General features: G+C 43.9%; 1 protein-coding gene across 10 annotated transcripts in view; it reads right to left on the minus strand.

Annotated features, from left to right (window-relative positions):
• zdhhc14 (zinc finger DHHC-type palmitoyltransferase 14) overlaps positions 1-24,549 on the minus strand; it is a 336,569-nt gene that overhangs the window by 124,025 nt on the left and 187,995 nt on the right. For 9 of the 10 annotated variants that reach the window (XR_010976199.1, XR_010976198.1, XR_010976197.1 and 6 more), the window contains exon 3: positions 7,803-7,964. The exons of the other annotated variant lie outside the window; for it this stretch is intronic. Coding sequence is in view for 5 of the 9 variants with exons in the window: in XM_068044785.1 (XP_067900886.1) it covers positions 7,803-7,964 (162 nt within the window). In the remaining 4 variants the exon portion in view is untranslated. The remainder of the gene's footprint in view (positions 1-7,802; positions 7,965-24,549) is intronic. 10 annotated transcript variants of the gene reach the window in all.

Below are 24,549 nucleotides of genomic sequence, written 5' to 3' on the forward strand. Positions count from 1 at the left end.
TTTAGTTTTATCATACGGAATATTTTCACATATTTTTCTCTTCAAAGCACTTAGTCTCCCTCTCCTACTGCCTTTCAAATAAATTCGCTTCCTTAAACTGCAGGTCCTTCTCTTTCACTGGGCTTTCTCCAGAGCTACAGGAAAAGTTGTTTGATAATAATCACCTGACACATTTTTAATTTCTCTGTAACTGTTTTAGCTTTTATGTTATATTCCCAATATTCCCTTGCACCCATATTGTCACTCACCCATTAGTCATCATCAATTGTTTCATCACAGAATCACACAGTCACCCAGCACTATCGTACACAAGAAAATATATACCATTGAAACCACTTGCGAAGCAACCAAGACAGAGGAGATGTGAAGAATAAAATGGACTGGTCATAACAATTCTTTTCTCCCACTTGTTTGTAAAAGCACAGGATAATCAAGGCAGTTTCACCAATTGGAGCAAGCGCCTATGAAAGCTCAAAGGACTAGAAATTACGTTGCATGAGTATTAGCATGAGGTCTTAAAATTTATGAAAATGCTCAAACTGCAAAATACAAAGGCGTAGTGCAGGTTCAATGAGGAAAAAGACAGTTGAGAGAATGAAAAGGAACACCATCAGACCCACAGCTTTTTTAAAAATTCATTCATGGGATGTGGGCTTCGCAGGTTAGGAAAGCATATATTGCCCATCCTTAATTGGCCTCGAGAAGGTGGTGATGAGTCGCCTTCTTGAACCGCTGCAGTCCATGTGGGTTAGGTACACCCACAGTGCTGTTAGGAAGGGAATTCCAGGATTTTGACCCAGCGACAGTGAAGGAACGGCGATATAGTTCCAAGTCAGGATGGTGTGTGGCTTGGAGGAGAACTTGCAGATGGTGGTGTTCCCATGCAACTGCTGCCCTTGTCCTTCTAGGTGGTAGAGGTCATGGGTTTGGAAGGTGCTGTCTAAGCAGCCTTAGTGCATTGCTGCAGTGCATCTTGTAGATGGTACACATAGCTGCCACTGTACGTCGGTGGTGGAGGGAGTGAATATTTGTAGATGGGGTGCCAATCAAGCAGGCTGCTTTGTTCTGGATGGTGTTGAGCTTCTTGAATGTTGTTGGAGCTGCACTCATCCAGGCAAGTGGAGAGTATTCCATCACACTCCTGACTTGTGCCTTGTGGACGGGCTTTGGGGAGTCAGGAGGTGAGTTACACTTTGCAGGATTCCTAGCCTCTGACCTGCTGTTGTAGCCACAGCATTTATATGGCTACTCCAGTTCAGTTTCGGGTCAATGGTAATAACCAGAATGTTGATAGTGGGGGATTCAGCAATCATAATGCCATTGAATGTCATGGGGAGATGGTTAGATTGCTGAACATTGTGCAATCATCAGCGAACATCCCCACTTCTGACCTTATGATTGAAGGAAGGTCATTGATGAAGCAGCTGAAGATGGTTGGGCCTAGGACACTACCCTGAGGAACTCCTGCAGTGATGTCCTGAAACTGAGATAATTGACCTCCAACAACCACAACCAGCTTCCTTTGCACTAGGTATGACTCCAACCAGCGGAAAGTTTTGCCTGATTCTCATTGACTCCAGTTTTGCTTGGGTTCCTCGATGCCATACTCGTTCAAATGCTGCCTTGATGTCAAGGGCCGTCACTCTCACTTCACCTCTGGAGTTCAGTTCTTTTGTCCATGTTTGAACCAAGGCTGTAATGAGGTCAGGAGCTGAGTGGGCCTGGCGGAACCCAAACAGAGCGTCACTGAGCAGGTTATTGCGAAGTTAGTGCCACTTGATAGCACTGTCAACGACACCTTCCATCACTTTATTTATGATCGCGAGTAGACTGATGGGGCAGTAATTGGCTGGGTTAGATTTATCCTGTTTTTTGTGTACAGGACATACCTGGGCAATTTTCCACATTGTTGGGTAGATGCAGGTGTTGTAGCTGTACTGGAACAGCTTGCCTAGGGGTGCGGCAAGTTCTGGAGCACAGGTCTTCAGTACTATAGTCGGAATGTTGTCAGGGCCCACAGCCTTTGCAGTATTCAGTTCCTTCAGTTGTTTCTTGATATCACTTGGAGCGAATCGAATTGGCTGAAGACTGGCAACTGTGAAGTTGGGGACTTCAGGAGGAGGCCGAGATGGATCATTCACTTGGCACTGCTAGCTGAAGATTGTTGCAAATGCTTCAGCCTTATCTTTTGCACTGATGTGTTGGGCTCCCCATCATTGAAGATGGGGCTATTTGTAGAGCCACCCCCTCCTGTTAGTTGTTTAATTGTCCACCATTCACGAATTGATGTGGTAAGACTGCAGAACTTAGATCTGATCCGTTGGTTGTGGGATTGCTTAGCTCTGTCTATCGCATGCTGCTTACGCTGTTTGGCACACAAGTAATCCTAGGTTGTAGCTTCACCGGGTTGACACCTCATTTTGAGGTATGCCTGGTGCTGCTCCTGGTATGCCCTCCTGCACTCTTCATTGAACCAGGGTTGATTCCCCCAGCTTGATGGCAATGGTAGAGGAAGATGAAGGAAATGTGCCTCTGTGTCAGTAGAAGGAGGTTCAATACAGACATGAGATGGAAGGAAAGGAGAAGCAGCGTCAAAGTACACTTGAATTGGAAAAGAAAGGACTATTAATGGTTCTGTTAAGTGAATATGCAGTTGATTTAGCCCCTAACTTTGTGTGGACTAATTTATTAAGCATAATCTCACACCAAATTTTAAAACAGGCAGAGAACATTGATGGATTCTTAGGATTTTAAAACTGTTCGCAAACCACCATAAACAGGACATTAGACAAAAAGAATGGTTATGTCAGTTGGTGGGAAAGCACTTACTGAACTTTCATACATGCATCCAATATGCAGTGTGGAGCAAGAAACTGTAATGTGCAAGTGTCACAGCTTACTGAAGCATACAGGCTGAAATTTAGCAAGTTGCAAATATACTCAGAACAGGTCTTACCAAGAGCTGGCAAAAGAGCTGTAGGATATTTGGAAAGTGTGGTGAGAAGAGGAAAATGAGACATGCTATATGTCAATTAAAATTGAGATACTTTTTTGTGGAAGTGGTTCTGGAAGATTTAAGGATGTGGCTGCTTAACCAGGTGTACTCTGAGTCAGCTGGCACCACAGGGATTACTTTGAGGCCTCACTAGTAAAGGAGAGCTGTTGACCCGGTGCAGTGGGCAAATCACAAAACCAAATCATCAATGTCATATAGCCCAGTACATCGCAGGTTGATTATGCAATGGAAACTGAATGTTTTTAGTGCAATACCGTGGGACACAAAGAACCAATCACTGGTATGAATGAAGGTACTTAGCAGAGCTAAAAATGGAGAGTGACCATGCGATAGGAGACTGCTGGGTATGCAGTTGACCCTAATTGAAAGGAATGCGGCAAACAGAATGTTAAGAACATAAGAAATAGGAGTAGGAGTAGGCCCTTCAGCCCCTCAACCCTGCCCCACCCATTCAATAAGATCATGGCTGATCCGTCCCAAGCCTCAACTCCTCTTTCAGGCCTGCTCCGCATAACCCTCGACTCCCCGAGATTTCAAAAATCTATCTACCTCCTTCTTAAATACATTTAGTGATCTTGCCTCCACAACTTTCTAAGGTAGAGAATTCCAGAGATTCACCACCCTCAGAGAAGAAATTCCTTCGCATCTCAGTTTTAAATGTGTGACCGCTTATTCTGTAACTATGTCCCCTAGTTCGAGATTCCCCCACCAGTGGAAATATATTCTCAACATCTACCCTGTCAAGCCTCCTTAGAATCTTATATGTTTCAATAAGATCACCTCTCATTCTTCTAAACTCCAATGAATGAAGGCCTAACCTGTTTAGCCGTTCTTGATAAGACAACCCCTTCATCCCAGGATTCAGCCTTATGAACCTTTTCTGAACTGCCTCCAATGCTAGTATATCCTTCCTTAAATACTGGGACCAAAACTGTAAGTAGTACTCCAGGTGTGGCCTCACCAACACCCTGTACAATTGTAACAAGACTTCCTGATTTTTAAACTCTAACCCCCTAGCAATAAATGCCAAAATTCCATTTGCCTTCCTAATTACTTGCTGCACCTGCATGCTAACTTTTTGTGTTTCATGTACAGGAACACCCAGATCCCTCTGTACTGCAGTATTTTGTAGTCTTTCTCCATCTAAATAATAACCTGCCTTTTTATTCTTCCTACCAAAGTGGATTACCTCACACTTTCCCACATTGAACTCAATCTGCCAAGTTTTTGCCCACTCACTTAACCTATCTATATCCCTTTGCAGATTCTTTGTGTCCTCATCACAACATGCCTTCCCACCTATTTTTGTATCGTCAGCAAATTCGGATACACTGCACTCTCTCCCTTCCTCCAAGTCATTAATATAGATAGTAAATAGTTGAGGCCCTAGGACTGATCCTTGTGGCAGCCCACTAGCTGCGGCTTCCCAACCTGAAAAAGACCCATTGATCTCGACTCTCTGCCTTCTTTGTCTTAGCCAATCCTCAATCCATGCCAACACATTACCCCCAATACCCTGAACTCTCATTTTGTGCAATAACCTTTTATGTGGCATCTTATTAAACGCCTTCTAAAAATCCAAAAACATTACATCTTCCGGTTCCCCTTTATCCACTCTGCTTGTTATATCCTCAAAAAACTCTAACAAATTTGTCAAACATGATTTCCCTTTCATAAAACCATGTTGCCTCTGTTTAACTGCATTATGTTTTACTAAATGTCCTGCTATTTCTTCCTTAATAATGGACTCCAGCATTTTCCCAATGACAGATGTGAAGCTAACTGGTCTATAGTTTCCTGATTTCTGTCTCCCTCCTTTCTTGAATAGGGGCGTCACATTAGCGGTTTTCCAATCCGCTGGTATCCAGTGAGTTTTGGTATATTACAACCAATGCCTCCACTATCTCTGCAGCACTTCTTTGAAAACCCTTAGATGCAGGCCATCTGGTCCTGACGACTTGTCTGCCTTTAGTCCCATTAGCTTGTCAAGCACCTTTTCCCTCGTGATACATGATACAGGTGTATTCTGATGCTGTTCAACCACCTGTGGTGTGGATTGATCTGTTTACAAAGAGAGGACTGTCTGCACTGATGGTTTTTGAGGACAACACCTGTAGCCGTGGCATAAAATATATTGTGTGGACAATATTGAAGTAGGAGGTTCAACATTGTTCCATTTGAGAGTATGTTTGGGAATAATGTGAATGATGAGGGAGTTGCCAACTTGCTTAATAAGGATGGTTGGTGCTGGAAAAGGAAGATCATCATATACTAAGCCACCACAGTCAGCTGCAACAGTTATTGATGGCAGTGTGTTAAGGCAGATTTCACCCACCTGACAGTTAGTGCGCCAGTTGCCGCTTCAACTCCAAGCACAGTGGAACTGAAGCAAAGCACCCAGAGATTGGCATTTGGTATTCAGGTGTGAAGAGCAGCCCATGTAATTCGAACAAAGTTAGGTCGAGGGCAGGTTCAGCATGTTCAGACAGCCAAACTGAGAGCTTAGCTCAAATTTTCAGGTTTAGTTCAACTAAGGGACATGATCGATTAATCAAGGATGCCTAACACACTGTGATAACAGTTTTATGCCACACCTAGTCTACTTTGTGTGTCTTGTCTACTCAGCTGCCGTTCTAAGTCTCGATACAGGTGGTCACAGAGCACAACAGTTGGGAGAACATCGAGCCGGGTATGACCGCTTTACTAGATAGTGGTTATAGCTGGTGGTGAAATCCATGTGTATTATCCAACTACTGCCACTGGACAGGTCTGGCTGAAGGAGAAACACAGGCAATGCAAAATCAGCCAAGCAGTATCCACAGCCTCTGTCATGCAGTGCAGAAGACCATTACAAAAGCAATGTGCAGGATGGTCAGTCTTTTAGGCAGGATTCCACATATCCTGTGGAATATTGGAAAAGGAATGCATAGTGACTATTTGCTTGAGCAAGGCACCGAAGTACAGTTTTCACCAGTTTTCAGTGATGGAACTAATAAGGAATGTCTCCAGGGATAGTGATCCAATTGTTTCAAAACAAGATGCAGGACCAAACTATAAATTTATAATATTTCTTTGTGGAATTTTATAGATTGTTATGTATTGTAATAAGTTCAAAATGATTTCCCTTATGTTCATAAGGTTGCCTTCTTCAATGTGTCAGGATCAACATCAATGTCTCATGAGCTGATTCCACTTCAGAGGTAGATTAGTCATCCCTACCCATTGGGGTTGCTTAACGATTGGTCACTATATCATCAATAATTTATGCCTCTTTGCAATTGTCACATTAGAGAGTCCTTGGTTGTGTCCTGAAAAGACGCAGAGGGCAACTGCTGTCAGATCTTTTCTTACAGTTTACTCCTCCAAATTCTATTATGAAGATGCTTCTATATATTTTGTTAAATTTTTTTTTTTTTAAGTATTTAAACTGTGGAGATGGATTCATTGGAAGGCTGAAGATTTCATAAATGCTGGACTTTGCTTTGCTGGTGACAGTTCACTAAAAGGACACTGAGATGTTGTTTGAAAACAACCTTTGCTGGAAACCATGTGCTTTGGGCTCAGTAAACAACAGAAACCTTGATGACCTGGGGAAGACGTTTACAGAGAAGCACATGTTAAAATTTATGGACTTTCTGTTTGTCGTTTCCCTTCTGAGATATTATTTTGGTTCAGTTGGGGTGTGAACTGTTTTGAAGACAGCGGGAGATCAACTTACCAAGGAAAAACAACCCAGATCACCTCTTTCGCCACCTCTTTGAAGAATCCCTGCAAAGATCAAGTGTGGGAAAGCTAAAATCCCTGGTACTGCATCTCTCCTGAGAAGCTGGAAAAACCTGCCAGATTAATTCTCAACGCTGCCTGAGAAGAAATGCTTTCGGCTTTAAGAAATGATCCGTCTCCGTGTATCTGGACGCCAGAACAAGAGGGACAACTTCTATGTCTTCTCTTTTTTCTTCAAGAATTAGCAAGTATGGACAATATTTTCATTAAAAAAATATTTTAAATCACATAAAGCGTGGGATATAGACAGGATTAAGTTGGCTACCAAATAATAAATTTCACAGACAGAATCTGACCAACTCACAATACAACTTTTTGTTTTGTTTTCTCAGCCTTTTCTTAAAAAAAGTCACAATCTCCATTCAAAAAAAGAATGTCACAAAAACTCAATGTTTAATGCTATGTTTTTCACTCTAGGTCAAAACATAATACCAGTTTGAAAATTTAGATATGCAAAAACTCACAAATCCTGCTGAATTCACTGGCTCAATGTTGATGTTTGAATGACTGTTTCAGATATTTTAAAATGCCAACAATCACATCTAATATTGAAAATATAGCACACATATCAACTCTCAGATAATATGCAACTGGTCAAAAAGATGATCGGTTATACAACGTACCATCGGAAAACAGGGTTAAAGGCATGTTTTTGGAAAGCTAAATTTCCGATTGTAAAATACACACAATTTACTTTCTCTATATGGAATTACTGCATAAACTATTAAATATTTCAAGCCTGCATATATAGAATATAGATTAGGAATCAATAATAGGTTAAAGTGGTTTGAATTCTTACTTTATGTATAAGGGAGCAAAAATGTGAACATAAGATGATTATTTTCTAATGTTACAACTCATCAAATTCTAAAACTGCAATAAAATGGCATCTCCCTTTTAATGACATTTCAGTACAATTACGGGTCAAATGTCCATATTATAGCTATTTCTTTTTCTCTTGCCATGAGACAATTTTTAATCACTTCCCAAAAAAGTCACTTACCTACACAATTATCACAAAGACTACAGTGAGAGGCACGTGGTGGCCGGAAGATTTTACAGGTAAAGCAGTACTTTAACTTGACCGTCTGCCCGTTAATTATCACCTCTTTTGTTCTGGGGGGAGGTCGATAACCACCTCCTGAACCTGAACCATTGGCAATATCTAAAAAAGAGAAAAGGAAAGCAAGTTTGAAAACCTACAGAGTTATACAATTATTTTACTGGAACCACTGGTGTGTGTTTAATTTATTTTTCCATCGAAAGGAAAGGCAAGCAGCTATTGATAACCAATTGTTAAACTACTACAAGTATTTTCAGCCTTAATTTTTACATTGATGGCAGGATGCTGAACTTTTTAATCTAAACTAAAATCAAGAAATGTTATTTAAGCAGAATGTTTTGTCTTACAACAATTTATAGTGTGGCTTTGGCTATCCACTATAAAATGCATTAGCAGTGGCCTTTTCAAACAGGACTGCATTCAACTGTAAGAACATAAGAACTAGGAGTTTAAGTAGACTATATAGTCCCTTGAGTCTGCTCCGCCGTTGAAAAAGATAATGGCTGAGCTGAATTTGGCCTCAACTTCACTTTCTTGCCTGTTCCATAACCCTCGACTCCCCTATAGTTCAAGAATTTGAATATATTCAAGGCTGAGATGGACAATGACTCAGCCTCCACAGCTTTCTGGGATAGAGAATTCGAAAGATTTGCAACCCTCTTATTCCTACCAAAGTGGATAATCTCACATTTTCCCACAATATACTCCATCTGCCAAATTTTTGTCCATCCACTTAGCCTATCTACATCCCTTTGCAGACTCTTTGGGCCCTCACAACTTGCTATTCCAATTATCTTTGCATTGTCAGCAAATGTGTCGACAATACACTTTATCCCTTCATCCAAGTCATTGATATAGATTGTAAATATTTAAGGCCCCAGCACTGATCTCTGAGGCACTCCACTAGTTAGTTACCCAACCTGACAATTACCTATTTATCCTGACTCTTTATTTCCTGTTAGTTGGCCAATCCTATATCCTTGCAAATATCTTCTTCTTCGGCCTCCTTGTCTCGAGAGACAATGGATAAGCGCCTGGAGGTGGTCAATGGTTTGTGAAGCAGCGCCTGGAGTGGCTATAAAGGCCAATTCTAGAGTGACAGACTCTTCCACAGGTGCTGCAGATAAAATTGGTTGTCGGGGCTGTTACACAGTTGGCTCTCCCCTTGCGCTTCTGTCTTTTTTCCTGCCAACTGCTAAGTCTCTTTGACTCGCCACACTTTAGCCCCGCCTTTATGGCTGCCCGCCAACTCTGGCGATCGCTGGCAACTGACTCCCACGACTTGTGATCAATGTCACAGGACTTCATGTCGCGTTTACAGACGTCTTTAAAGCGGAGACATGGACGGCAGGTGGGTTGGATACCAGTGACGAGCTCACTGTACAATGTGCCCTTGGGGATCCTGCCATCTTCCATGCAGCTCACATGGCCAAGCCATCTCAAGCAAATATATTACCCCCAATACCATGAGCTCTTGTGCCGTAACCTGTAATATGACACCTTATCTAATGCCTTTTGGAAATCCAAATATACTACATCTACTGGTTCCCCTGTTCTTGTTACATTATCAAAGAACTCTAATAAATTTGTCGAACACGATTTCCCTTTCATAAAACCATGTTGAACCTGCTTGATTGTATTATGATTTTCCAAATGTCCTGCTACTACTTCCTTAATTATGGATTCCAGCATTTTCCCAATGATAGATGTTAGGTTAACTGGCCCACTTTCCTGCTTTCTGTCTCCTTCTATTCTTGAATAAGGGCCTTACATTCGCAGTTTTCCATTCTGATGGGACCTTTCCAGAATCTAGGGAATTTTGGAAGATTACAACCAATGCATCCATTATCTCTGCAGCCACTTCTTTTAAGATCCTCGCATGCAGGCCATCAGATCCAGGGGACATGTCAGCCTTTATTTATTTATTTTTATTTATTTAGAGATACAGCACTGAAACAGGCCCTTCGGCCCACCGAGTCTGTGCCGACCATCAACCACCCATTTATACTAATCCTACATTAATCCCATTACCCTCTCACATCCTCACCTTCCCTCAATTTTCCTACCACCTACCTATACTAGGGGCAATTTATAATGGCCAATTTACCTATCAACCTGCAAGTCTTTGGCTGCAGGAGGAAATCGGAGCACCCGGCGAAAACCCACGCAGACACAGATAGAACTTGCAAACTCCGCACAGGCAGTAGCCAGAATCGAACCTGGGTCGCTGGAGCTGTGAGGCTGCGGTGCTAACCACTGCGCCACTGTGCCCATTACTTTGCCTAGTACTTTTTCTCTAATGGTGATTGTCTAAAGTTCCTCCCTCCCTTTCTCCCCCTATTTTCTACTATTATTGGGATTCTTTTAGTGTACTCTACAGTGAAGATAGATACAAAGGCCGGGATTTTGTCAGCGCTCTGGAGATGGGCTGGGAAACAGGAGGGGTGGGAAAATGACATGGAATGCTATCGGGAGGGCTCCCCTACGCAGTCCCACCACCGGGCCATTTTCCCAGTGGTGGGAACGGCAGCTGCTCAGCCACCCATCTACCAGAGGGGCCAGCCAATTTAACTAACTAAAAGGCCAACTGACAATTACTTTCCAGGCTGCCGGCATTTTGCCGACACGGAGCGGTTCCCCACCCCAACAGTTACCCCACTGATTGCTGGGGCCTGCCTGCCTGGTCTCAGCACAGAAATAAATTTTTCAACATCCCTTTGAGGGCAGCTCAAAATGCAGGAGTTCTTCTAGCAGCCTCAGCAGCGGCCACCTCTCGGCGGCACTGCCAAGGCTACAGAGCTGCCTGTCCTCTGATTGGACCAGCCACATGGAGAAGCAGCTCACCACCCTTAGTTGGATGGCAGGCCTGGCGACGGCCTCTTAACTGGTCTCTGCTGGGAAGATTGCCGCTGCGTTCCTGCTGCCTGCCCGCACGGCCACAGCATCCATGTCTGGTCCTGACTTTGGGACTTACGTCGTGCTGGGAAAATCCCAGCCAAAATATTTGTTCAAAGTCTCTACCATTTCCTTGTTTCCCATTAGTTCCCCAGTCTCACCTTCTAAGGGACCAACATCTACTGTAGCATTTTCTTCCTTTTTATATACTTGTAGAGCTTACTGTATGTTTTTATATTTCTTGCTAGTTTACTCTCAAACTATTTTCTCCCTCTTTTTTAAGTCATCCTTTGCTAGTTTTTAAAATTTTCCCAATCTTCTGGCCGACTCCTAATCTTCACAACATTGTATGCCTTTTCTTTCCATTTGATGCCATCCTAACTTCCTTAGCCAATTGACAAGCTGAACCAGTTTTCAGTCAAATCACTAAATGGAGTGATTTGCATGGCAAGTCATATGCTATAGAAGCTAAACTGCTAGGAAATTATGTAATAAGATTGACAGAAGATGTGATCTTGTAGTAGCCCAGTCAGTCTAGCTTTCTTGGCTACAGAAAGCTGTGTTAAGTAGCGTTGCCTAACTCTGGTTGGAGGCATTCCTGGAGGTTGATCATGTGATCACATTACATCCCATCACGCGATGCCTGTCACGTCTGATGACATGATTTCTATAACCGTTATTGTGTTTACTTTATAAAGGCTGGGTCCTCTCTAGTTGGGTATTTTTGCTTATGGTTTTATTTTATTTTATTTATTTTTATTTATTTAGAGATACAGCACTGAAAGTGCCAGCAGCTGTTGTACGAGAAGTTCCAAGAACCAAGAACACACCAGTCAGCAGGGATAGAGGGGAAACCGAGGGCAGGGAATTGGGGAAACCAAGGATGGGGAAGCGGTTTGCAGAGGGAAGAGCAGAAGCAGAAGAGAAACTTTGATTCCACCAGTAACTAAAGATAACTCACTGAAATTGCACTGGTAACTAATGCCCCAATATCCTGTCTATATCACAGATTAATACAGCATAGAAGGAGGCCATTCAGCTTATTGAGTCTGTGCTTGCTCTTTCCAATTAGCCCCATTCCCCTGTCCTTTCCCCGTATCCCTACAATTTGTTTTCCTTGAAGTATTTATACAATTTATTTTCTGAAGGCTACGGTTGAATCTGTATCCACCACCATGTCAGGCAGTGCATTCCAAATCCTAACCATGAGTGTAAAAAAGCTTTTCCTCATGTTGCCTCTGGTTCTTCAGTGAATCACCTGAAATCTGTGTTCGCTGATTATCGACCCTTCAGCTATTGGAAACAGTTTCTCTTTATTGACTACATCGAAACATTTCATGATTTTAAACATCTCTATCAAATCTCCTCTTCGCCTTCAGTGTTCTAAGGAAAACATTTTTTTATTCGTTCAGAGCAGAGGGCCATGACTGGCAGGTATGTAGTCGGGAAAAAGCTAGGGAATCTGTTATCAGCAGGGGGTCTTGGAAATCAGGTGGAAAGACAGAGGGAGACTGGGGAATGGGGAAGAGGGGGAGACTCAGGAAGCAAGGAGAAGGGGAAACTGGGAAAAGGGGGAGAATGGAAGACTGTGGAATGGGAGGGAGAGGGGGAGCCTCGGGATGTGAGAGGGGAGCCTGGGGAAAGGGGAAGCCCGGGGAGTGGGTGAGTGGGGGAGAGAGGGAGCCCGGGGAGTAGGAGAACAGAGGTAGACTTGGGGGAGAGAGGAGAGACTGGACAATCGGAAAAATTAGGAGACTGGACAATAGGGGGGAAGCAGAGAGACCCGGGAAAGGGGACGAGGGGCAGACTGGGGAACGGGGACCAGGGGCAGATTGGGCAACGGGGGAGAGGGGGACTCTGGGCAATGGGGAAACTGGGCAAAGGTGGAAGAGGGGGAGACTGGAGAATGGGGGAAAACGGACAGACCAGGCAATGGGGAGAAAAGAGCAGAATTGGGGAGAGGGGGAGACTGGGGAACAAAGGCGATTGAGGATGCAGGATTGGGGAAAGGAGGTCAGGGGAAAGAAAAGGATTGGGGGATTAGGGTTCAAGCTGGGGGAGAATGGCGTGGGAGTATGGCGTGGGAGTGGCTGCGGGAACCAGGCCCGGAGCAGCAACAATGTGGTGTTGTAGCGTGACAGAGAGCAGTAGCCAGTAAAATGGCGAGTGAAACATAGGGCTCTACTGTGTGTAAATAGTGAACAATTGTGCTGGGTGAATGTGGAACTAAGGGACTGGAAATCTAGAATTCTCACTGCAAGAACTAAGGGAGAAGGGAGGAGGAAAGTTCTTGAACTGAAATCTATTAGACTGTGGTATACTTACAGTGCTGACTTCATTTGCACTGGACTGCTGACTTGGGGCTGCATTAGAGTGCAAAAGTGGGAGTTTTGTGACGGAGGGAGTTCGGTGAGGAGGGAGTGAGGAGCTCCTTTCATTTCCTACCTGTCCTCAAAGAGCGTGAGGGGAGCCAAGAGTTTCCAAAGAGCACAGCTGACAGGTGAGTAAGTCCTGGTAGGTATTTTTCAAACTGGATTGAATTGTAAGTCATTGTTTTAGCAAGACTTAGTTGATTTATTTTTTTATTATAATAGTCTTCTAAAGTTTTAAATTTAAAGGGTTTAGTCATGGCAGGAGAGCTTAAAGCCGAGGTTTGATCCTCTTGCTGCATGTGGGAATCCGGGAACATTTCCAGTCCCCAGGACCAGCATGTGTACAGGAAGTGTGTCCAGCTGCAGCTCCTGGAAGCTCGGGTTTCAGAGCTGAAATAGTCAGGGGAACAGATAGGCGCTACTGTGGCCATCAACGTGACTCCAGGATGGTGTGTTGCCTCCCTGGTGCCAGGGTCCGGGATGTCACTGAATGGCTGCAGGACATCCAGAAGGGGGAGGGTGATAAGGCAGAGGTCATGGTACATGTTGGTACCAATGACATAGGTAGAAAGAGGGATGAGGTCTTGCATCAAGAATTCAGGGAGTTAGGCAGTAGACTAAAAAGCAGGATCTCTGGGGTTGTAATCTCTGGATTACTCCCAGTGCCATGTGCTAGCGAGTATAGAAATAGGAGAATAGCACAGATGAATGCGTGGCTTAAGAGTTGGTGCAGGAGGGAGGGTTTTAGATTCCTGGACCACTGGGGCTGTTTCTGGGGTCGGTGGGACCTGTACAAGCGGGACGGTCTACATCTGAACCAGAGGGGGACTAACATCCTTGCTGGCGGGTTTGCTAGTGCTGTTGGGAGGAGTTTAAACTAATTTGGCAGGGGGAGGGGACGCAGAATCCTAGCAGAATAGGGACACAGCTAAACAAAGGAAAGCAAACAAGTCAGAGGGAATACAGCGGAAGTAAGTTTCAAGGGAGTAAGACCAGGATGGATGGCCTCGACTTTAATGCCAGGAGTATTACAGGTAAAACGGATGAGTTAAGGACAAGGATTGACACGTGGAATTGTGATATAGGAGCCATCACGGAGACATGGTTGAGGGAGGGGCAGGATTGGCAGCTCAATATCCCGGGATATAGAATCTTCAGGCGAGACAGAGGAGGGGGTAAAAGAGGAGGGGGCATTGCAATATTAGTTACGGAGTCAGTTACTGCAATAAGGAGAGATGCTATCTTGGAGGGGGCATCAAATGAAGCTTTATGGGTAGAGTTTAGGAATAAAAAAGGGACAACCACATTGCCGGGTGTTTATTATAGACCCCCAGATAGTCAGCGGGAAATTGAGGAGCAAATATGTGTGCAATTTGCAGAGGTGTGTAAAAATAATAATAGGTTAATTATATTAGGTGATTTCAACTTTCCCAACATTAATTGGGATAGTCATCATGTTAAGGGCTTAGATGGAGTGGAGTTCTTAAAATGTATACAGGAGAACATTTTAGCTCAATATGTAGAGGATCCAACAAGGGAAGGTGCAGTGCTGGACCTAATTCTGGGGAATGAAGCCGGACAGGTGGTTGATGTGTTGGTTGGGGTGCATTTTGGTGATAGCGACCACAACATGGTACAATTTAAGCTTGCTATGGAGAAAGAAATAGACAAGTTGCAAAAAAAGGTTTTGGATTGGGGGAGAGCGAATTTTAGTAAAATAAGGCAGGATCTGGCCACGGTAGACTGGGAGGAGTTACTTGTCGGGAAATCTACAGAAGAGCAGTGGGGGGCATTCAAAAAGGAAACAGGGAGGGTACAGGCCCAACATGTTCCCTCCAGGGTAATAGGTAGGAGCAACAAGCCCAGAGAACCATGGATGACCAGAAACATTCAGGGTACGATGAGAAGGAAAAGAGAGGCTTTTAGCAAAATACAAGGAGAGCAAATCAACCGAAGCATTAGTGGAGTACAGAAAGTGTAGGATGGAGCTTAAGAAAGCAATTAGGAGAACAAAGAGGGGATATTAGAAAGCTCTGGCTGGTAGAAGTAGGGAAAATCCCAAGATATTCTATAAGTATATCAATGGGAAAAGGATAACCAGGGAAAGAGTAGGACCCATTAGGGACCAAGGGGGAAATCTGTGGGTGGAGCCAGAGGACATTGGTAGGGTGTTGAACGAAGACTTCACATCTATCTTCACCCCAGAGAATGAGGATGTAGATATGGAACTCAGAGAGAGAGACTGTGAGGTTCTTGTTCAAATTGTCATAGGGAGTGACAAGGTATTGGAGGTTTTGGCAGGCTTAAAGGTGGACAAATCTCCAGGTCCGGACGATTTGTGTCCCAGGATGCTGTGGGAGGCGAGGGTGGAGATTGCAGGGGCTCTGACCCTAATTTTTAATTCCTCTCTGGCCACGGGGGAGGTGCCAGAGGACTGGAGAACAGCTAATGTGGTCCCACTATTTAAGAAAGGTTGTAGAGATAAGCCAGGGAACTACAGACCAGTGAGTCTCACGTCAGTGGTAGGGAAACTATTGGAGAAAATTCTGAAGGAGAGAATCTATCTCCACTTGGACGGGCAAAATTTGATTAGGAATAGTCAGCATGGCTTTGTCAGAGGGAGGTCATGCCGAACAAATTTGATTGAATTTTTTGAGCATGTGACTAGGTGTGTAGATAAGGGTAGTGCAGTTGACTTATCAAGGAAGCAAATGCACATGGGATACAGGGTAACTTGATAAGGTGGATTCAAAATTGGCTTAGCTGTAGGAGACAGAGAGTGATGACAGGCGGCTGTTTTAGTAACTGGAAGCCAGTGTCCAGTGGCGTACCACAGGGATCTGTGCTGGGTCCCCTATTGTTTGTCATTTATATAAACGACATAGATGACAATGTGGGGGGTAGGATCAGTAAGTTCGTGGATGACACAAAGATTGGCCGAGTGGTTAACAGTGAGCTTGAGTGTCTTGGGTTACAGGAAGATATAGACGGGATGGTCAAATGGGCAAAAAAGTGGCAGATGGAATTTAACCCTGAAAAGTATGAGGTGATACAATTTGCATTTTGGAAGGAGTAATGTGACACGGAAGTATTCAATGAATGGCCTGACACTGGGAAGTTCCGAGGAACAAAGGGACCTTGGCATGTTTGTCCATATATCTCTGAAGGCAGAAGGGCAGGTTAATAGGGTGGTGAAAAAGGCATATGGGACACTTGCCTTTATCAATCGAGGCATAGATTACAAAAGCAGGAAGGTCATGTTGGAGTTGTATAGAACTTTGGTAAGGCCACAGCTGGAGTACTGTGTGCAATTCTGGTCGCCACATTATAGGAAGGATGTGATTGCACTGGAGGGGGCGCAGAGGCGATTCACCAGGATGTTGCCTGGGATGGAACATTTAAGCTATGAAGAAAGGTTGGATAGGCTTGGGTTGTTTTCGCTGGAGCAGAGAAGACAGGGGTGACCTGATCAAGGTGTACAAGATTATGAGGGGCATGGACAGGGTGGATAGGGAGCAGCTGTTCCCCTTAGTTGAAGGGTCAGTTACGAGGGGACACAAGTTTAAGGTGAGGGGCAGGAGGTTTAAGGGGGATTTGAGGAAGAACTTTTTTACCCAGAGGGTGGTGACGGTCTGGAATGCACTGCCTGGGAGGGAGGTAGAGGCGGGTTGCCTCACATCCTTTAAAAAGTACCTGGATGAGCACTTGGCACGTCATAACATTCAAGGCTATGGGCCAAGTGCTGGCAAATGGGATTAGGTAGACAGGTCAGGTGTCTTTAATGAATCGGTGCAGACTCGATGAGCCGAAGGGCCTCTTCTGCACTGTTTTATTCTGTGATTCTGTTATACTTTACCATATGTGGCTATTGAGGTAGTGACTAAAAAGGGAAGGAGATAAATAGTTAAAAAGCAAAAAGTTTAAAATATCTGCAGGGGAAATGGGGTTTTAGGAGACAGAGTCAGCACAGTGGCTGAATGACTTCCTCTCGTACTGAATTTCTATAATTCTATGAAAACGCTCCTTTATTGAGACTGAGTCCAGCGAATGGTTTAGAAATGTTGGTACTGAGCTCAGTTTAGGTTGATCTGCCCTCCGAGAAGCTCCCTCCAACGCTGACCATACTGCCCTTTGTGCAATTTCTGGGTTTGGTTCAGGTGGGTTTGTGCTGACCGGCTTTGACCTGCGAAGTCTAAGTACAGATCAGCTGTGACTGAGGTTTGCCATTCAGAGCTGTCACCTTCACAAAGAAACTGAGTTCAAACCAGAATTCAAGGAAATAGAGAGAGAGATTGGCCTGTTAAATGAGTCATCAACTAGGGTGCCTGACTGCACCTTGTGCAGTGCAGGGGATTTCTGGCTATGGTTTCAGCAGGTTATAAAATTACTACCAGTTACAGTAAATAGTTCAGAAACAATAAAGGTGCTACTGTGCCATTGGTTTATTTAATGGGCCATCAACTCGTGGGAAGGAGGTAGGGGAGCAAATCTGCTGGGAAATTGGAGATATCTAAGAATTATAGAGTAGTGATAATAACTAACTCAACATTGAATGGGGCAGCGTTTCTGTTAAGGGAAAAGAGGAATTTCTGTAGTGTGTTCAGGAGAATCTTCTTGTTCAACACGTTTTCTATCTAATGAGGAAGGAAGCATTGCTGGATCAAGGCCTAGGAAATAAACTGGGTCCAGTAGAGAATGTCACAGTGGGGGTGAATCTCGGAAATAGTGATCATAGTATCATAAGGTTTAGATTAGTTACAGAGAAGAGCAATCTAAAATACTAACACTTAACTGGAGGAGGGCTAATTTCAGCAAATTGAGGAGGCATCTGGCCCCTGCAAATTGGAGTCAAAGACTGGCAGGCAGAAATGTAATGGAGCCATGGACAACCTTTAAAGGGGAGATGGTTTGGGCACAGTCTAAGCACATTCCCACAAAGGGAAAAGGAAAGGAAACCAAAGCCAGTATGCTCAGTTGTTTCTTGATAACATGTGGAGTGAATCAATTTCGCTAAAGACTTGGTTTCTGTGATGGTGGAGCCCTCCAGAGAAGGCTGAGATGGACCATCAGCACTTCTGGCTGATGCAAATGCTGGTGGTTGCAAATGCTTCATCTTTGTCTTTTGCAGTGATGTGCTGGGTTCTGTCATCATTGGGGATGGGGATGCTCATGGAGCCTCCTCCTCTGGTTAGTGGTTTAATTGACCACTACCATTCACAACTGGATGTGACAGGACTGTAGAGCTTTGATTTGATTTATTGTCTCCTTGACCCTGTTTATTTCTTTTTTCACTTCTTTCTACTTTTTACATTCAGCCTGATTCTCCCTTGAATTATGAAGCTGACATCTGTCATACGCCACCTTTTTGTGCTTCATCCTAGTCTTAAATCTTTTGACTGAGCATGCTGAATACCACAAAGATTATGAGCCCTGACAACATCCTGGCTATAGTGTTGAAGACTTGCTCCAGCCTCTAGCTGAGCTGTTCGAATGAACTACAACATTAGCGTCTACCTGACAAAGTGAAAAATTGCCCAGGTATGTCCTGTCCACAAAAAGCAGGACAAATCCAATCTAGCCAATTACCGCCCCATTAATCTAATCTCAATCATCAACAAAGTAAAGGTGGGTGTCATTGACAATACTATCGAGTGGCACTGACTCACCAGTAACCTGCTTACTGATGCTCAGTTTGGGTTTCGCCAGGACCACTTGGCTCCAGACCTCATTACAGAATTAGTCCAAACATGGGCAAAAGAACTGAATTCCAGAGGTGAGGTGAGAGTGACTGCCCTTGACAGCAAGACAGCATTTGATCGAGAATGACAGTACAGAGCCAATAGGAATCAGGGAAAAAACTGGCTGAACTCATACCTAACACAAAGGAAGGAGGTTGTGGTTGTTGGAGATGGGGCACTAGTTTGCAAGCAAAGGAGGGCCAAAAGTCTTTTTTCAGGAGGGGATCAATAATGGCAGATTTAAAAGAAAGGACAGTTCCTGAGGAGAGGAAACTGTTAACAATATCAGCTAATATGGAGGGAAGTTGGGTGGTCAGCAGTTTGGTGGGAATAGGGTCTAAGGAGCAGGAGATGGGGCTCATGGACAAGATGAGTTCAGGGAGGGCATGAGGGGCAAAGAGTTTGGAGGGAAGTGGCAGAGTCAGCTGAACAGATGGTCTCAATTTTAGTGACAAAGACGTTCAGGAGCCCCTCGCACTGTTATTGAAGGTGAGAGTGGAGGGAGCAGGGCATAGGGGTTTAAGAAAGCTGTCAGTGGTGGTGAAAAGAAGCTGGGGTTATCTTTGCACTCCAGGATGATCCTGGCGTATTGAGCAGTTCTGGCAGAGGACAGCAGGACCGATGGTGCTTTTTATGTGCAGTCAGAACTGGTGATAAATGGCTAAACCAGGGGTATAGTAGCATAGTGATGATATTACTGGCCTAGTAATCCAGAGGCCTCGACTAATTATCTGGAGAATACGGACTGGATTTTCCCAGCCCTGATGAGATGGGATTGGAGGTGGACAGCCAATTAGAGCGGTTAAGGCTACAATTAGGGGCGTGTTTGCGGTGTTGCTCAAATTTCCCCACCAGTGGAGCAGCACCCTGCCATGAGCGGAGGCCGTCAGCTCACTGGAGACAGCCTATGTGTGGGGGTGGCCATTGGAGCTGGAGGCTCTGTGCCCCAATGACGGGGCCCCGTGGATGAAAGGCTGTAATCACGTCCACATCCAATCCTATGGAGCAGTTTCCCCTCCATTCCGATAGCCCTACTGATTTTGAGAGTTTTCAGGGTAATCCTTCTATGTTGGCCAGCGAGGGCGCTTCCACGTTGAAGTGCCCTCGTGGTCCCCAACCTACTCAGCAGCACCAACATCTCCCAGTGAGCCTGCAGAGCTCCAGAGCTGTCAGCCCTTTGCTTGTTCTTATGTCCTTATGTTGTTATGTTCTAGCCCGCCTGCCGTCCTTTAAAGGATGGTGAAAGCGGAGGCAGCCAATTAGGAGGCTGCCTCCAGGAAGACTGCACCGCCCGTCTCACTGCCGGCAATTGTGGGCTCAACATCAGAGTCCCAAAACCCATGGGAAAATCCAGTCCTACAAGCTCAAATTCCACCATGACAGCTGGAGAATTCAAATTCAATTAATTAAATAAATCTGGAATAAATAATAATATATTTAATGGTGGCCAAGAGAATACAGGATTGTCATAAAAACCCATCTGGGTCACTGATGTCCTTTCGGGCAAGAAACGTCTTGCCCTTACCTGATCTGGACCCACAGCAACATGGTTGACTCTTATATAATAAAAGCAAAATACTGCGGATGCTGGAAATCTGAAACAAAAACAAGAAATGCTGGATTCACTCAGCAGGTCTGGCAGCATCTGTGGAAAGAGAAGCAGAGTTAACGTTTCGGGTCAGTGACCCTTCTTCGGAACAAGGGTCACTGACCCGAAACGTTAACTCTGCTTCTCTTTCCACAGATGCTGCCAGACCTGATGGTTGACTCTTAACTGTCCTCTGACATCATCTAGCAAGCTACTCGCTTGTATTCAAGAAGGCAGCTCACCACCACCTTCTCAATTAAGGATTAGCACTAAATGCTGGTCTTACCAACATTGCCCACATTCCTTGAACGAATAAAAAAAATTGTCCACCATAAATGTTCCGGTTTGCATAACTCAGACTTAAGGTAGCAGAGATCGGCGCTGTATTAGGTTGGGGGGAATGAGAGAGAGCAGGAGTTTCACAGGGGACAAGGGAAAAGGTGGAGGTAAGGGTATGACTGCGCAGATTGGTAACTGTTGAAATGTTGTGGCGAATGGAAGGCCAAAGGCTAAGCAGTTGGAAATTTAAAAGTGCCCTTGTAATTGACTTGGGGAAACATTTTTTTTCCAGGAGTGGACACAGAGTGAGCTTTTAAGAAAAAGGGTGATGTGAATGGAGAGGGATACAAGAAAGTGATCAGAGCTGGCCTAATCTGTGATTGACATGATGGGAGTAAAAAGACCACTTGAGATGGCATGGTCAAGGGAGTAACCGTGAATATGGGTAAGAGAGCTTATGTAGAGGGAAACATTAAGGGAGGAAAGAAGGATAGAGAACTCAGAGCAGAGAGGGAAAGATGAGTTGGGATGGATGTTCAAATCTTCGAGGATGAGAAGTCACTTGGTACAGAAGTTGAGGCAGGAAAGCAATGAAGATAGCTTGGTGATAAACTTGCTGTGGTACTTGGTTGGGTTGTATAGAACAAGGATTTTAATGGTGGAACAAGGTGAGACGCTCAAAGGAGGAGAAAAAGCCAGAGGAGCAGAGGGACAGACCAAGATGAGATGTAGTGATCGCCCTACACCACTATTGCTGTACTTTGAGCAGGGCAAGTGATGGAAGGTATACCTGTGGGGAGGCTTCATTAAGAAGAAAGGTGTCATCATCCATCAGCCAAATTTCAGTCAAAGCTGTGATGTTGATGCACTCATCCACAATAAGCTCACAGATGGCAAGGGCTTTGTTCTCAAACAGATATTCTGGAGGGAGATACGGAGGGGACAGTGATACTTGATTCACTGGTAGAGTCTACAGTGTTAATGTGGGAAAGGGGAGAATGGGATGAGAGGATGATTGGCAAGATTAGCCCTCAGCCAAGGTAAGATTGCTAACAGAGTAGGTTGGGGCAGTGGGGTAGCTACTCGTAAGGGAGCAGTATCAAGTGCCTCAAAAGGTCCTTTGGAGGATGCCAGAAAACACACAAAAGGAAGCTAAAAAAAATTTAGATACATTACAAAAATGTTCCACATACAACTAATTTAAAACAATTCATTGGTGATGCACAGTTCTGCAACAATTACAAAGGGCCCTAAATGGAAAATAAAGACAATCCAAAGAAGAAAACTGCAACTAATTATTTTGCAAGCATACTGTCAAGAGAAAATTCTGAGAGCTAACTACAAATCTAAGACAATCATAAACAAGGATTTCTTAAATTGTTACTATCAATCTTAAGTGAAGTGAGCTGCAGTGTTAACATGAACCTGACTGCATGTCACAGCATGGCATAAAAGTAGTTACCATTTGTGACTAAAGGCAGTCTCACTCGAGAGGAGAATGATGATGTCTGTGGAAAATGAATAATGGACACACTGGTGAAATGGGCAGACTCTTGACTGATGAAATTTAATGGACAGAAATGTGAAATGATGCATGTTGGAAGGAAGATGGAAGACAGGCAATAAACATTAAATGGTGCAATTTATAAAGGGTGCAGTAACAGAGAGACCTGGGGGTTCAGAAACAGGATGCGAAAGTAGTCAAAAAGGTTGTTAAAAAGTTAACGGGATTCTGGGCTTTATAAATAGAGGCATAGAGTACAAAAGCAAGGAAGTTATGCTAAACCTTTATAAATCATGGGTTATCCCTAGGCCCCAGCCTAATTCTGGGCACCACACTTTAAGATGGATGTCAAGGCCTTGGAGAGAGTGCAGAAGAGATTTACTCGAATGGTACCAGGGATGAGGGGCTTCAGAGTTGTGTAAAGACGAGAGAAGCTGGGCTTGTTCTCCTTGTATAATTAAGGTTAACGGGAGATTTATTTATTTATTTTTATTTAGAGATACAGCACTGAAACAGGCCCTTCAGCCCACCGAGTCTGTGCTGACCAACAACCACCCATTTATACAAATTCTACATTAATCCCATATTCCCTACCACATCCCCACCATTCTCCTACCACCTACCTACACTAGGGGCAATTTACAATGGCCAATTTACCTATCAACCTGCAAGTCTTTGGCTGTGGGAGGAAACCGGAGCACCCAGCAGAAACCCACGCGGTCACAGGCAGTACCCAGAACTGAACCCGGGTCGCTGGAGCTGTGAGGCTGCGGTGCTAACCACTGCGTCACTGTGCTGCCCGATTTAATAGAGGTGTTCAAAATCATGATGAGTTTGATAGAGTAAACAAGAAGCCAGTAACTAGATGATACAGATAATTGGCAAAAGAACCAGAGGGGAGATGAAGAGACATTTTTAAACAGATGTTTTCAAGGCTCTAAGTAGAATTGTTGGGAGGAGGTGCAGAGGTAATACACAGTCTAATATACAAATAATTTTTTCTAATTTGTTCTTGGGATGTGGGTGTCACTGGCAAGGCCAGCATTTCTTGCCCATCCCTAATTGCCCTTGAGCAGGTGGTGGTGAGCCACCTACAACTGAGTGACTTGCTAGGTAGTTAAGAGTCAAAGACATTGCTCTGAATCTGGAGATACATGTAGGCCAGACAGAATAAGGATGGCAGATTTCCTCACCTGAACTAGATGGGTTTTTACAACAATCCAGTAGTTTAATTATTATTAATGAGCTCAGCATTTTATTTCAGATTTATTAATTAATTGAACTTAAATGCCTCCATCTGCTCTGATGGGATTTGAACTCATGTCTCCAGAGCATTAATCCGGGCCTCTGGAATACTAGTCCAGTGACATTACCACACTGCTACCAACTGCCTTGATTCCATTAACAACCTGGGATGGTTCAGTAACGGTCCTAGCTCCAACTATTAGCATTTAGATGGTAAACCCTGATCCATAATCATAGCTCCGATAAAAAAAATCTAAATTCAAGGCCCACATAATGCTGTTGTAACTATATAATTGATTTTTTTTCTTAAACTGCTCTACACTGGGAAAGCATTTACAGGGAACATCAATGCACATGGTTAGGGTTGGTGGACTGCCTTTCACTCAAGCCCATTACTGCACCATAGGTAAAAAGGAGTCTGATAAAGTTCAAAGGCTAAAGAACATCTGAAGATAACAGCATATTTCACCTTCAAAGAAACACACTCAACTGTCCATCCTGGTAAGCAAAAATGTGCTCCCTCTATTGGCTGATCGTGAATCAGTATTTCAGGTAACTGAAGGAGATTATGTGGAAGCAGCAGGCGTTGAAGAATGCAAATATGGATAGGAATACTTGAGAGACTTTAAATAGAAGTTCATGCTACCTTTGATACAACATGAAAAAGGTATATAAAGGTTCCACAGTTTTTGTTCCATTACCATATCCAGAAGACCACTCCACAAAGTAGTTCTTTGGAACAACAGAACTGAAACTTATCTTTTTATCTATGTCCCCTTGTCCAGCAATTGTGGTTTAACTTGAAATTACATTCCAGATTAACCTTTTCCTACTCCAATGATGAAAGAATTTTCCTTTCTATGCCTAAAATCTGTTTCTGGTCAACTTGTTCAGCATGAACGATGGGCCTGAGATTACTACCTTTCATACCTTGCAGGTCAATCTAGCATTCTCACACCTCAAACTTCCTTTTGAAAACAGGTTTCCCATATTTAAACAATACTGTGGTCATTTTCCATACTAAACATAATCAAAGATTGTGTTGACAGTGATAATTTTTCTCATG

The sequence above is a fragment of the Heterodontus francisci genome, chromosome 13, assembly GCF_036365525.1.
Source record: "Heterodontus francisci isolate sHetFra1 chromosome 13, sHetFra1.hap1, whole genome shotgun sequence".
NCBI classification, from domain to species: Eukaryota; Metazoa; Chordata; class Chondrichthyes; order Heterodontiformes; family Heterodontidae; genus Heterodontus; species Heterodontus francisci.